The 14,635-nt window shown below is 40.0% G+C and overlaps 1 protein-coding gene across 11 annotated transcripts in view; it reads left to right on the top strand.

Annotated features, from left to right (window-relative positions):
• LOC114432494 (focal adhesion kinase 1-like) overlaps positions 1–12,667 on the top strand; it is a 40,065-nt gene extending 27,398 nt beyond the window's left edge. For 5 of the 11 annotated variants that reach the window (XM_028400538.1, XM_028400537.1, XM_028400530.1 and 2 more), the window contains 20 exons: positions 1,640–1,696; positions 2,560–2,580; positions 4,174–4,271; positions 4,350–4,434; positions 4,530–4,630; positions 4,729–4,844; positions 4,914–5,014; positions 5,274–5,363; positions 5,458–5,662; positions 5,784–5,895; positions 6,008–6,082; positions 7,139–7,246; positions 7,494–7,598; positions 9,475–9,537; positions 10,045–10,084; positions 10,370–10,473; positions 11,625–11,780; positions 11,875–11,955; positions 12,057–12,142; positions 12,229–12,667. In XM_028400538.1, coding sequence (XP_028256339.1) covers positions 1,640–1,696; positions 2,560–2,580; positions 4,174–4,271; positions 4,350–4,434; positions 4,530–4,630; positions 4,729–4,844; positions 4,914–5,014; positions 5,274–5,363; positions 5,458–5,662; positions 5,784–5,895; positions 6,008–6,082; positions 7,139–7,246; positions 7,494–7,598; positions 9,475–9,537; positions 10,045–10,084; positions 10,370–10,473; positions 11,625–11,780; positions 11,875–11,955; positions 12,057–12,142; positions 12,229–12,355 — 1,931 coding nt within the window. In that variant the 3' untranslated portion in view covers positions 12,356–12,667. Of the gene's footprint in view, positions 1–1,438; positions 1,557–1,639; positions 1,697–2,559; positions 2,581–4,173; positions 4,272–4,349; positions 4,435–4,529; positions 4,631–4,728; positions 4,845–4,913; positions 5,015–5,273; positions 5,364–5,457; positions 5,663–5,783; positions 5,896–6,007; positions 6,083–7,138; positions 7,247–7,493; positions 7,599–9,474; positions 9,538–10,044; positions 10,085–10,369; positions 10,474–11,624; positions 11,781–11,874; positions 11,956–12,056; positions 12,143–12,228 lie in introns of those variants that run through there. The other 6 variants (XM_028400531.1, XM_028400534.1, XM_028400536.1 and 3 more) reach the window with 4 other exon arrangements.
• The last annotated feature ends 1,968 nt before the right edge of the window (positions 12,668–14,635 follow it).

The following is a 14,635-nucleotide window of genomic DNA, read 5'->3' as shown; positions in this document are numbered from 1 at the left end:
ATTTGTAAGTTAAGTGGTTTTTCTCCTAAAGGAAACCTCTGCAACCGACTCTCTCTCTCTCTCACACATACATGCAAAATCACACACATGGACTCTCATACATTCATGCACACACACAGCAGAGTAGGGAGAGGTTTGCTGGAATCAAGAGCGAGTGCATTCCTGGCTATAATGGGCTAGCTAGATTGCACACACACATACACACACTCTACTGAAAGCAGAAGAAGACAAAGTTAGACTAGTCAAACTTAGAAATGGTCATTTCTTTAGAACACATCCCAAACCACATGAATATGTAGAATGATACAAACAGGGCTTCTCTCAGTAAAAACTAACAAATGTTCCTAAATACATTTCTTATTATACATAGGAGAAGTCATTTTATTAAGCTGCAGTGTTAAAAAAACAACAACAAAGGGAAGCTAGTATAAAAGAGTTCCTTTGCTGTGATACCCTGCTGTTTATGATCTGTTAACCCAATAATTTTTCGAATAGCAACAGAATAAACAGAACTGTTGTTTTTATTACAGCTCATATGAGGATATTAAGACCATAAAAGCTTTTCTTTCCTCTTATGTGAAACATAAATCGCACATAGCAATGGTTTAGTACAAATATTTTCCAACCTCATCTCCTCTGGGCTATCGCACATGTACAGCAGTAATGGAACATAAAGAGAAGCAGCAGTGTGTGTTGGTTTTTATCTTTAGACAGAGGTTAAATCACTTTTTTCTCCTTAAGTCTCCTAGAAAGCAACAAAAAACATTTCCTAAAAAGTCTTGTTATCTCTTTTGGCACTAGTACAACTGCATTGACAGTTGTTCAGTGTATTATTTAGCATCAGCTGGATTCCTGAGAGAATCAGTCACAGGGTTTAGAAAATTTTTTATTTATTTTATTTATTTTTATTTTTTTTGATAAATTTAGGAACACGTTCACACAGTCTGAATCCTGAGCAGAGCTGTGAGCAGAGTGTTCAGGACAGCAGATGTTTGACTCTTGTTTCCAACAGCTGAGTCTGCACACTGATTTTATTTTAAACACCACCATCTGGCTAGGATACACACAGTCCATCTTCCCTCCTTTTTTTTCCTGCTGGCTCTCTCCTTTGCCGACTCTGTCTGATTGTGCAGCAAATTTGATCTTAAGTGCTATCATCTGCTTACATGTCAGTGTGCCTTTATATTTCCCTCTCTCTCTTTTCTCTGTGCATATCTCGCTCCACCTTTTCCACTACTTAACGTTCCTTTTCGTCTTTTGTTTTCTATTTGTCTTTGTCTCCATTCTTGTACTCGTCCTCTGCTGCAGTAACTCCTGCGATCCAGCTGCTTTCACACAGATATTCACAACACATGCTCAGCTGACACTCTCTGCCAAGTGTGTGTGTGTGAGAGAGAGCGAGAGAGAAGCGGGATAGAGAGTAGCTGTGTGGGTGTTGCTTTGCGCAGGAGTTGTTGAAACTCTGGTAGCTCTGTTAGCTTTATGCTTTAGTTTTTGGCTATTTGAGCGTGTATCAGGGAATCTAGTTGGTAATCCAGTCCTGTGCATGTGTTATTGTATGTGTTACATTGTTTATAATCTGTTGTATGTTTCTATCTATCTATCTATATTTTTACTCTGTGTCTGTTGAATGTTACAGAGACTGATGACTATGCAGAGATAGTTGATGAAGAGGACACATACACCATGCCCTCCAGTAAGTCAACACTTTTTTCAATCCTCCTGATGCCTCTCGGCTAATTTTAAGAAATCAACTTCTCCTTTTATTTCTCTGTTAATCATCGTCAAAATACTTATGTTCTTAGACAAATGGTAATTTAGTTTTGCTACCTAATGATCTGAAATGTGACATTCTCCAAGACACACTCTCACAACAAACCAGAGAATTTACATTAAACCACACTCAGCTTAGCAGCAGCTATCAAGTTCAGGCCAGTTTCTCCATTTTCTATAAACAGCAGAGACACTGGCCAGAGGCTACGAATTATACTGTACACATGTGGTACATGGAGACACATCACATCTGTCAGATTCATTCATGTATTCATGTTTGTCAAAATCTGTATTTCTCTAAGTAATAGTGACTTTCAGGCTCTGTTCCAGTACTTTTAATGTGGATGTTTTGGCCAGTACAACGTACTCATGTATTTGATTATGTGGCCAACTTTGTAAATGGACTCCTTTTCCTGCCACAACCTTTTTCAGTCTTTCCCTGTCTGTCCTTATTTCTTTGTCTCTCTGCCTTTTTTTGTTTCCTTCTTTCTACAACTTCCTCTAAGCAGACTTTCTGACATATTTTCCGACCCTGTGTCTGACATTGTATGTGTGTACATGTCTACTGCATGCAGCTGTAAAATAGTAAAAGCTATAAAACATGCCTGCTTTCTAACTTATGACTGAACTTCAGATAAAGGGGAATATGAGCCAATTATTGCTGTATGTCTGTTTGTGTGTGCGTGTGTTTGTGTGTGTTGAGCTATTTTCAATCTTAAAGCAGCTGTCTGGCTCTCCCCCTCTCTTCATCTCTATTTTTTCCTCTTTTTCCCATCGCCAACACAGTGAGCTATGGAGTAGTTGAAGGTAAAAGTCCCTCCCTGTCTCTCTCATTCTGTCCCAGTGAGATGCGTTGAGCTTTTGTTTTTCTTTTCCAGGTTCTTGTTATTTATATAGTCTCTAGGGTAATTGTAGTAGCAGGTGTTTTTCCTGTTTGGTATACTTCCCCCATCATGCCATTGATAAGTTTGTGGTCAAAGCTAGAAGTCAAATTTAGAAAACATAGCACATTGTGTGGTTGATCTTTAAATGATCTCCTGTGTGGTGACTTCGAGGACAGAGATTATTTTCCAGGTTATGTTCCTAGCTTAGTGGTTAAAAAAGAGAAGCTAGATAAATGTGTGAATCTTTAACACAAAATGCCACAAAAGTTATTAATTTTTCTGCATAATGACTAAAAGCTGAAGTGCGCATGCCTGTAACAAGACCTTTGTAAACTATTGCCTGTGTTGGCCACAAACTTGTCAATCATCTAGTCAAATGTGAGAACATTTCTGTTACTATTTGTACCTGGCAAAGAAAAACTTCAAGACTGATGGTGTGTTTGTTTTTATTTGTGGATGTTGGTCTTTTATAGCCACAGTTCATCCAGGTGAATTCAGGTGACGGAACTGAAATGGAATGGAGAGCCAATCAATAAACTTAATTATTAATTAGTTAATAAGATAAAACCCTCACAGTCTTCTTGTTGTTTGTTGGCTTGGTTCTCATGACACCATGCTGTCGATACATTGTCTTTTTTGTCTTCCTGATTTATGGTTCTGTGGTGTTTTTATGTTTGAAGCAGTTATTGATTTCTTCAAGTATATTTCAGTTTGGAGTAATCACAGTAAATCTGTTCTAATGGAATGTGTATTGGGTACTGTTAAATTATTTGGGTGTGTGGTTGATGTGAAAATGTCAGTTATTTCTTTAGCCTCAGAGATACATAAACCTTCACAGAATATTTACCTGATGATCATCTTCCTACTTAAACCGTTGAACCGTTTTTACACTTTGTTTTAGTTCATTGTCTCTGGGGTTATTTGGCAGCTGACGTTCATACACCTCTGCAGAAATGTTAGCTGACCTTTTCAACAAGGCAGAAATGTTGATAACACATAAATGTCAAAGCATGCGGAACCTAGAAGTTCCTTTTTTGTGGGGGATATATTCACTGAGCATAAAAAGGTCACTGCAGGCAAACACCATAACAAAGACAGTTCAGATTCAGTACATCTGCACACATCAGTATGTTATTCAACACACCCAGTCCCCGTTAGTGATGTGGGTGTTTACATGCACTGAGTCCATCATGTTTTTATCTCAGTCAATCTTATTATTAAGGGCTCCTTGTTTATATGTTGACCCCACAGCCTCCTTTTCCCCCTGTGTAAGTACAGGAAGATGCTGAAATATGTGGGATTCTAGTGTGCATGCTTTTGCTTCATGTGGTGTGTTTGTGTATATGAGTGCATGTTAATTACTTGTAATTGTAGTTAGAGGTGTTGAGGGTTTTGACACTGGCTTCACAGCTCTCATATGTTATTAAGAGCACATCAGATGTGATGAGTATGAAATACATCAGGTCAGTGTATGTATCTCACATGTTCCCTCTTCTTCACTCATCCTCCCTCTTAGCGCGGGACTATGAGATCCAGCGGGACAGGATAGAGTTGGGTCGCTGCATTGGAGAGGGTCAGTTTGGCGATGTGCACCAAGGAGTCTACAACAGTCCAGTATGTAGAAAAACACAATAAATCTTTTGATGTCGTTTTTGTGATTTTAAACCTGACCTTGTGGACCGTTTCATGCAGGACAAACCTTCTCTCAATGTCGCCATTAAGACCTGTAAGAACTGTACCTCCGACAGCGTCAGAGAAAAGTTCCTGCAAGAAGCATGTAAGACCTCATATTGTTTGTGTGTCAACTCTTCCATCCTCACAGATCAACACTTCATGAATGCTCTGTGTGTTTTTTTTCTTTCTCTCTTGCAGTGACAATGCGTCAGTTTGACCACCCTCACATTGTTAAACTGATCGGTGTGATCACAGAGAACCCAGTGTGGATCATTATGGAGCTCTGTACTCTTGGAGAGGTAAACCTCTGGCAGTGTATATTGTTTTCTGTTACTGGCAAAGGCAGGAATCTTACAGATTTGAAACAATCTTTTTTTCTGTATCTCTGGGTCTTTAGCTGCGCTCGTTCCTTCAGGTGAGGAAGTACAGTCTCGACTTAGCCTCGCTCATTCTGTTTGCCTACCAGCTCAGCACAGCGCTGGCCTATCTGGAGAGCAAACGCTTTGTACACAGGTAAACACAGACACACAAAAAGGTTAGATTAGATTATATGATAAATTTAACACAACTTCTGATTTATAGGGACATTGCAGCTCGCAATGTGTTGGTATCCTCAGTCGACTGTGTGATGCTCGGAGACTTTGGTCTGTCACGATACATGGAGGACAGCTCCTACTACAAAGGTAATCTGCATATACAGTGCACAGTTTTGATACTGAAAACTATTTCAGACTCATTCAAGACCTCCACTTTTCTGTTTTTAGTTTCCAGTACTTTACCACCATCTACTGGTGACTTCAGTTACCTGTTCGACCTGAACGTTACTAAATCTGTGCCTTTCTGGGGATTAAATTCAGGAACAATCTAATAATGATATTGAATAATAATGATGGGAATCTTTAGTGGTAATAATTTCAATATATCCTTGTTTGTGTGTCTCAGCTTCTAAAGGAAAACTTCCTATCAAATGGATGGCTCCTGAATCTATTAACTTCAGGAGATTCACTTCTGCCAGTGATGTCTGGATGTTTGGTGAGAAACGGTTTTCTTCTGTCTCTCTTTCAACTGTGTCCATGGGTGCATTTCATAGTAAACACCTCTGCCTGTGTGTGTGTGTCCTCTGTAGGTGTTTGTATGTGGGAGATCTTGATGTACGGCATCAAGCCCTTCCAGGGGGTGAAAAACAACGATGTGATTGGCAGGATAGAGAATGGCGAGAGACTGGCTATGCCCCCCCAGTGTCCTCCTACTCTCTATAGTTTGATGACCAAGTGTTGGTCATATGATCCCAGCAAGAGACCACGATTTACTGAACTCAAAACACAACTCAGGTAAAAAAAAAAAAAAATACCAAGTCATATTTTACCTTTGTCTTCTTAATTGTTGACTTGTCGAGGTAAAGAACTACACTACCTTCAGTATTATTAACTCGTCAGTCTGTCACTGTTGTAGCACCATACTGGAGGAAGAGAAGCTTCAACAGGAGGAGAGACTCCGGATGGAGATGAGGAGACAGGTCACAGTTTCCTGGGATTCTGGGGGGTCTGATGAAGCACCACCTAAAGTAAGAATTAATACTTGTGACTGCTGATCATGTTTTTTCTTTCACTTTTTCATTATTTCTTGTATTTCATTCAAGTGTTTGGCACTTACACAAACTGACTCTCTGCTTCCAGCCTAGCAGACCAGGGTACCCCAGTCCTCGGTCCAGTGAAGGCTTCTTTACCAGCCCCCAGCACAACCACTTCCCGGTAAGCCACACACATCTCAAGCAATGTGGAAACTGTACTTCTCTGTTCCTTTTCATTCACCGTGGCCTCGGCAGTGTTTTCCTCTGACTTTAGGTAGAAGCAGCTGCACTGTGCAGTGGGGCAGAGAAAGATGAAGGAATTCAGAAAGCAGTCTGACCTAATTAGAATCCCTTAACAAGTACACCTAATACTGCTTGTACCGAATTAAGAGAAGTACCTTATCAACTATTTAATTTAATTTTTGTTATTGTCTATTATAGTGATTATTATTTCTGTGAACTATTGGTAACAAATCTGTGGTAGGGCCTGGGCAGACAATCCACATAAAACAAAGTCTGAAAACAGCTCATCAAGTCCGGTGAAGAAACTAAGCTCTGCAATAAAGCGGGGGAAAATATATTAAATGGAACATTTTCATGTAACCAAAATTCTCAAAAACAAACAATTATTTATTAATACTGGTAAAATCACTGTAAAACTGTTTCAGTCTCTGATCGCCCCGAGTGTGAGTGCTATTTTCACAATAATGGACAACCTAGAAACTTTCATGACAGTTGTGCTGTCAAAGTCAGGATGAGAAAAGTGAAGGCAGAGAAAACGAGACATTGAGCTCAGTCATTCCTCTGCTCATAAACCCAGCAGACAGCAGGCATTTCCTGTAGCGCTAAAGGCCGCTCGCTCCTGCACTTACACAAATCAACGCCACTCTCCAGCTTGCATGGCTCTCACAGCTTCTCTCTGTCTTTCATCCTTATAAGGACTCTATCTACTATTAAGGTCCAACTTGAATATATAATCAGTAAAAAAATATATAACACACCAGACAAAGTTTTAAAAGGCCTCTAAAATTCTTAGCAGACATGCTATTATCAATCATATACATGTATCACAAATACTGGAATTAATAATTATATATAATAAATTAATCTGGAGATTAAATCTTAAATCTTCCAGTCATGTAAATGGTGCAGTGAGGTACACATGCCAGGGAAAACAACTATACAAAGGGAAGGGTGATTTTTATATCACAAATCATTTTTATCTGTCCACATCCAGCCATCGGCTCATGGTGGTGTAGGAGGAGTAGGAGGCAGCTTCCCTCCTACTGATTCCTGGAGTCAGCACAGACCTGAACATACTGCACTGTGGAGCCCAAACATGGAGGTACACACACACACGCCCTCCAGTGCTTTCACCTCTAACCAAAGATCAAAGCTGCATCCTTCATTCCAAGTTTTATTCAGTTAGCAGGTGAAACTAACACTAACTAAAGTCTCAGCTTTCTATACATTTGTGTAATTTCCTTTTTGTTTGGATTAACCTTCACAATGGTGAGGGGCTGACAATGGTTGTTAACAGCTGTCAAACATCAAAGAGCATCACTTCACATTAAATATTTTTTTTTCTACAGGACAGTGGATGTGTGGGTCACGCTATGATGGAGGAGAGGCTGATGATTCAGCAGCAGCAGATGGAGGATGACCAGCGGTGGCTGGAGCAGGAGGAGAGCTTCATGGTAATTTAGAAACAGACACATGCAGGACAAAACAAACAGTTAGCAAACTGGAGAACATGTGTTATGTGATTATCTTAAATGCTTGTGTCATCATAGAGAAAAATCATGAAGTTACTAACAAGATTTGTGGTTAAATGTGATCAGAGAAATGTCACTAACTTACCTAAACCAACCCCTCAAAATGCTACCAGACAGAAAACAGAAAAAATATGTAGATGAAAAATTGAAAAATTGTTTTATGTCAGCACTCCTTCAGTATAATAAATTTAGTGCATGTTGTTGTTGCCAGCTGAGCTGCAGAATAACTTTTTCAGATCATTGAACTGGCTCAGTTCAGTGTTTGTATGACTGAGCTCATTGCAAAATAAGTCTGTTTTTCTTCTCTCTTCAGGTCAGATTGTTTCTGTTTTGTCTTGATGGGCACATTTTTTAGTTTGTTTTGAGCCAAGTGTAGAATAATGGAAAATCATACAAGTGATTTATCCCATTATTCTGTTTGGGCTGTGACAAACTGCTTTTCTGATTCATTTATTATCAGTGACCTGTGGAAATGCACAAATCAGCTGATCGCAGTACGTTGTGAATTTTTACATTAAAAGAAAAAGATTCCTAACACCTGATAGAGTAAAGACAGCCTGCTGCCCAGTGAACTCTTTCCTCTGATCTGTTACCATGTTAGGAATTCATACAAACAGTGTGGGGAATTCAGATCCTCTGCTGATCCTCCTCTAATCTGATAATTTTACGGTTCTTGCAGCTGAAAATGGAGCAATGGAGCAATCACATATCACTGACCATCAGTTATGACAGATGGTTGAACCACAAAAATGGATTTTTAAAGGCAGTAAATTGTAGCTTGCTGTCAAATCCCAAAAAAATTCACCATCTTAAGTGTCACTCAGCATACAGACAGTATTTCAGGATGTTTGTAGTACACTTAAATAAGCATGGAATATTCCATTATGCACGTCCAACAAGTTTCACATTTTTATGGATCACATTTTTTTTCTAGTTTCTAGTTTTTAATCAGATGTGCTTTTGCAGAATAATTTTAGGGAATAACAGTGAATATTAACTTGTGAAACTGAAGAGAAAAGAGGGGTGAGGAACGTAACAGATGAGGACAGAGGGAGGGAGAAAGGAAGTGGGATTGGCAGCAGCAGTAGAGAGGGAGGAACGAGCAAGGACTCACCCATCTGAGAGAGAGAGAGACTCAGGGAGCTGCAGAGATGGAAAGAGTGGGAGGGAGAAACCAGCAGAAGGAGAGAAACAGAGAGGAGAGTTGGATCTTTTTTCTCCAGCATTTTGTCTCTGTGGCTCAGTGGAGCTTTTCCTCCTTTGGAAAAACTTTCTCCATTCTTTCCTCCCACTCCATTCTTTTCTGACTCCATTTTGACTCTCTATGCCTTAAGCAATTCCATCTTCCATTCCTCTTTCTTGTTATACTTTCAGTCCTAATCTCTGCCTTTCTTTCGATGGCCTCCACTCTCTGCATTCCTCCTCCTGTCTTCATCAACCTATATTCTCCCAGGATGCATCTCTTCAAGGCGTGCTTCACCAAAACGGTACTGAAACAGAGGGAGAGATGGAGTTAGTTACTGAGTGCAAATGAAGTGTTTTGTAACATTATTATTGAGGCACAGTGTAGATGGAGTTCTACAGGTGGGAGTCACAGGTGGAATTTATATTCTGCAAACACACTTTAATGTTGACAGTTTTCTCTTTAAATGTTGTGTTTAAGGTGTTTCTGTTTCTGTAACTCACGGGTGGCTGGTGCTCCCTGGAGAAACTTGCATTTGTGTTTTTAGAAATTTCTTCTTGGGTTTTGTGTTATTACTTTGCTACTAACTTAAGTCTGCTTGTGTTTCCCCTGCAGAAAGCAGAGTCCAGAAACAGCAGAGGAAGCATCGACAAAGAGGACGGCACACTACAAGCACTGGTCAGTCTTGTGCATGTGAATATTTTCTTGGTATTTAGAATAAAAATAGATCCACGTGTGGTTTTGTTGAGCATCAAGGATGTTGGGCTTATGTTTCAAGTCAGACACTGATATGAATGGATGGAGGAATGCTTTGAAAGAAAGAGATTAGAAAGGGAAACAGCAGGAATAAGTTCAGACAAACAGAGAGGAAATGCAGACACTGGGAGAAGAAGAGAAAGTATTTCTGTCTGTGTGCCATGAAGGGCACTGCCTGCATACCAGCCACTTGACCACAGAGGACTCATGGGAACTTTAAACCCAGCAGCACTGCACATTTACTGTAAACGATCCTGAAGCTGAGACAGAATCCCTGTTTTAGCCTTATGATATTCCCACAGCAATGACTGTAGTTAAACAGAGACATTGCTGCAACAGTATCTCTTAATATAATGAGTATTTCATAACATTTACTTCTGTAGGATCAATGTTATATTCACAAATATTAACGTGTGTGTCTTTACACAGGGTGGAAGCCAACATATCTACCAGCCAGTAGGGAAACCAGGTGAGAGAACCACTATAGTAGTATGCACAGAGGTTGTCAGTGGATTGTTAATTCATTTTCACATATAGTATTTAGGTGGGTATATATGTTATGTGTATGTTAGAATCTGCCTGATCTCCCTTCTATACAGTCTGTACATTAGGTAGGGCAGGCTATGCTAACAGGCTGATCAGCCAATGCTTTGGAAAGTAGTGCAGAAAAAAAAATTACACTATATAGTTTTTAAAATGTGCTGTGTATTCCACATGTATGGATACTCCATAGTAACAATGGTGCTTTTTACAGAACATGTGGCCCCTCCTAAGAAACCACCACGCCCTGGAGCTCCTGGTCACCTTGGCAACCTGGCCAGTCTCTGCCCTGTAGACAGCTACAATGAAGGGGTCAAGGTACATACGAACACACAAGTCTAGAGTATCTGATAAAGATCATTTCTGTGAACAGTTTTCTCCCTTTGCATTTAAAATCCTGCTGCTTTGTGTTTTAATTAACATGCCTGGTTTCCCGCTGTGGCATTACTCTTTGAATTGGTATTGTGATGATGGCTGCATGCTCTGTCATGTCATGCCTTGCCTGTGGTGGGCTTTGGCCTAACGTTCTGTTCCTCCCCCCCCTCCTTCTCCTTCTCTCCTTCTTGCCATTAATGTCCATCCATCACATCTTTAACACCTTGCCACTTTTCTCTTTTTCCTTATCCACATTTTCTGACCTGATCTTCTGCATTTATCCAACCAACACTCCCTCCCTCCCAACTCCCCTCTTCCTTTTCCTCCCCTCATCCTCCCTATAGCCATGGAGGGTAAGCTGATCAATGTGTGTCTGTTATCATCATAGAGTTAGTTACCTATTAGTGACCATCAATTTCATGTGTAGAGAAGCTCGATAAGTCTGAATTTTAGTCGAGTTTCTTTTACTTGACAATACAGGAAAAACATTTTGTTTTCATTTCCATCAAAAGTCATGGCTACCTGATATATCTGGGTGGCACTAAACATTTTTTATGTAAAAGAAATTAAAGTTAGAGTGTCACCTTTGACTTTATCTGATATGTAATAACATCATTGTCATTGTGGTAACTGTCTTTCTGCACCATAGTCTTTAAAAAAGCATTCATTAAATCTGCATTAAGTGATGTTTGACCAATAGGAAAAAAGAAAAAAAACACACTATTGTTAAAGAAGGAAATCAGTGTTTTGTGTGTATTGTATTGTATTGGTTTAAAGAAATCACTTAATGCAGGTTGATTCTGATAAATGTACTAACATTCCTATACTCTCCTCATTTAATGTAGAAATGTCAGACATATCTAATATGTAGCGACAAATGCATGTAAGTAGAAATACGTGTTATCTAGTTTTAGTGTTTGCAAATACTCCCACCTAGTGTCTGGTCTTTGAACCTGCAGCCACTCACGCTCAGCCATGGCAGCACAAACAGCTGTGGTCAGTCTGAGTGTAGAACTCACCGTGTCTATAGTCAATTGTGAAAATATTCTCTGTAGAAAATAAAATCATTTACTCAAAAAAATCCTTTGGTACAGCTGCAGCCTCAGGAGATCAGCCCACCCCCCACCGCCAACTTGGATCGCTCCAACGACAAGGTGTATGAGAATGTGACGGGGCTGGTCAAAGCTGTGATTGAGATGTCCAACAGGATTCAGCCTGCTGCACCAGAGGAGTACGTCCCCATGGTGAAGGTACAACACACTAAAACTGTCAAGAGAGGTTGGAAAGTATAATAAAGTCATAAACTACAGCCTAACATGTGGGTGTGTTGGTGTATTTGGATAGGAGGTGGGTTTGGCTCTGAGGACTCTATTAGCAACAGTGGATGAGACGATTCCTGTGCTGCCAGCCAGCACACACAGAGAGGTAAACAAATACACAAAACAAGTTTATATGTAGCCTCTAACTGAGAGTGCCTGTATAGAGCTGATCATATCACTGTGCTGATGGTCTGTGTATCCTCACAGATTGAAATGGCCCAGAAGCTGCTCAATTCAGACCTGGCAGAGTTGATAGCAAAGATGAAACTGGCCCAGCAGTATGTGATGACAAGGTGGACTGGACACACAATCACACGCACACTGTATGTTTCTATGTTTTATTTTTTGCATCACATGCTGACTGTTTTCTGTCCTCCAGTTTACAAAAGGACTACAAGAAACAGATGCTGATGGCAGCTCACGCCCTTGCAGTCGATGCCAAGAACCTACTGGATGTCATCGACCAATCACGGCTCAAGATGATCAATCAGACCCGCCCACATTAGCCCAGGATCCAAACAAGTCAGAAGTTTCTGTAGATGCAGGAAGGAGAAAGAGGGGCGGAGAGTGTTGCGGTTCTGGTGACTATTAGGAGACTGATGAATGGGTCTTGTGACAGAAGCTGAGGAGCTGATGGACAGCTGACATGACTGACTGAAACAATCGGTCCTCCCTCACACACCCACCTTTCTCTCTCTCTGGAACACTCATGTTTTTGTTCATATTGCTTTGTCTTTGTGCTTCGTTGGCTTTTTGTATGCAGAGAATGGCTCTTCTCTTCATCACTTATCCGCAAAGACACTTTTTTTTAAAAAAATCACAGATTACTCACTTTTTCTGAAGAAATCTAGCAGCTCACTTGAAGGACGATGCAGGTGTTTTGGTGAATGGACACACCAGTGGTTGCCACATAAACACACAACTTACTCTCCATTATTATGCAGGATGAAACAACTGGAACTGAAGAGCCAGCATGAGGAGGAAGAGGGGGGTGAATTTGATGATGTTGTTTAAACATGCTTTTATATCATTAATTATTATTATTATTATTATTATTGCTATGTTCAGCCTTGACTCTTGCAGTATGTCTCTGGTAGGTTTTCCTCTTGATGTTTATATGAGCAGAAATGATCAACAGCTGCTCATAAATGTCATCACATCATCTTTTTGTCTTTCTAGATTTCTTAATCTCAGGCACCCAGAGATGGCATGAAAGCAGAATTTTGAAGAAAAAACAAAATGTCTTTTTATGAAAAAGTATATAAAAACTGCCACAGGCCACTTTTTAAGTTAACTTACATAGTAAATATACAAAGAAGTTCTATTTTTAACTCGTTAAAAGGCATGAGTGAGGCATGATTTGTTATTAAGTGTTGGAGAGGGAGGAGAGTGGAAGGGACCGGAGGTGGAGGTATTTTAATTACATTAACATTTCTCTGTGCCAAATAAACTGCATTTTGACCGAACAGGAACATTTTGTTCTAATAGCTTAACTGCAGCTTTGTTTAGCAACAGCTCACCTGTCATTTCTCACAGTAGTCTCAGAGCACGAGCCAGGAATGGAAGTTTCAGGGAATTTTCTCATTTTAATTTCAGCTCAGTGTCGGCCTCATAGTTTGAAATGAAACTCTAAATCAGGAGCAGTTACAAGCCCAGGAAATATTCAACTGTGTTTCTCCTTTTTAAATCTGGCTCAGTCCTACATCCTGTCTTCCTCTTCCTATCTTTCCTCTACCTACCCTCCACTGGAGTTATTTATAGCTTTCTATTCCCTCTCTTCTCTTGACACCTGTTTCTCTCTTGCTCTGTCTTCCTCGCCTCCCTCTCTGGTCCTCTCGCTCTTCCCTCTCCCCCCTGAGGTGAGGAGTATTCTCAGGAAGGAGACACATGTACAGTTGCTAAACCATGCAAATAAAACACTATTATTGTTATTATGAAGTATAAAAACTTTTTGTCTTTTCTGTCTCTTATTTCACTGATAGCTGTTTAAATTTGTTATTTACAATATCCAGAATTATTCTGTATCAGGACACCATTACCCTACAGAGCTGGTGAAGCTGGTGAGAACTTTGCAGGTGTAGATCCAGGAGGAGCTTCACACTCCACAGTGGATCAGCAGGACATCCTGCACCCTGCTCCTCCTGGAGGAGGCATCTTCAAAATACTGCACCCAGGAATCCAGGGCAGGCTGGTGCTGATCCTCTAGACTTATGTTTGCTGCAAATGATCAACTTATATGTAAGTGAGATCTTTCATGAAGATTATGTACATGTAGTGGAGTATTTTAAATAGTGGCTATGCAGGCAGATATAAGGTACAACTACCTTAGAAAACGTTCCTCAGTAGACATAAAATGCCTTCACTGATATGAGCTGCTGCTGAAAAGCTGAACATACTGTACAGCTTATTGTTGAATAATGTGTATAAATATACTCCTGTATTTTTGAGGACAAACCATCTCATATAGAAGCCTGGAGGGGACTGCCCCTGCTTTAGAATGCTTAGTATAAATTCACAAAGAAGGGAAAAAAGCAGATAATATGTACATTCATGTCAGAACTCACAGCCTGCCTGTGTCAGCTGTGGGTAAAGAAAGCCTTAAAGTGATAGTGTACAAAAAAACCCTTCCCCTCATTAAAGCCCTGGATTATTCATTCTATTTCATGTTCAGATTAAAATTAGTGGTTTTAGTTTTAAACTATATTTGTGTGCTGCCAAAGTTCACCACTAGATGGAACTGTTGCACAGATTAATAAATTTAGCATGTAATATGAATCATAGTTTTT

Source organism: Parambassis ranga, chromosome 2 (genome assembly GCF_900634625.1).
Source record: "Parambassis ranga chromosome 2, fParRan2.1, whole genome shotgun sequence".
NCBI lineage: Eukaryota > Metazoa > Chordata > Actinopteri > Ambassidae > Parambassis > Parambassis ranga.
Note: the sequence above shows the minus strand (reverse complement) of the source record. Positions and strands in the feature narration are given on the sequence as shown.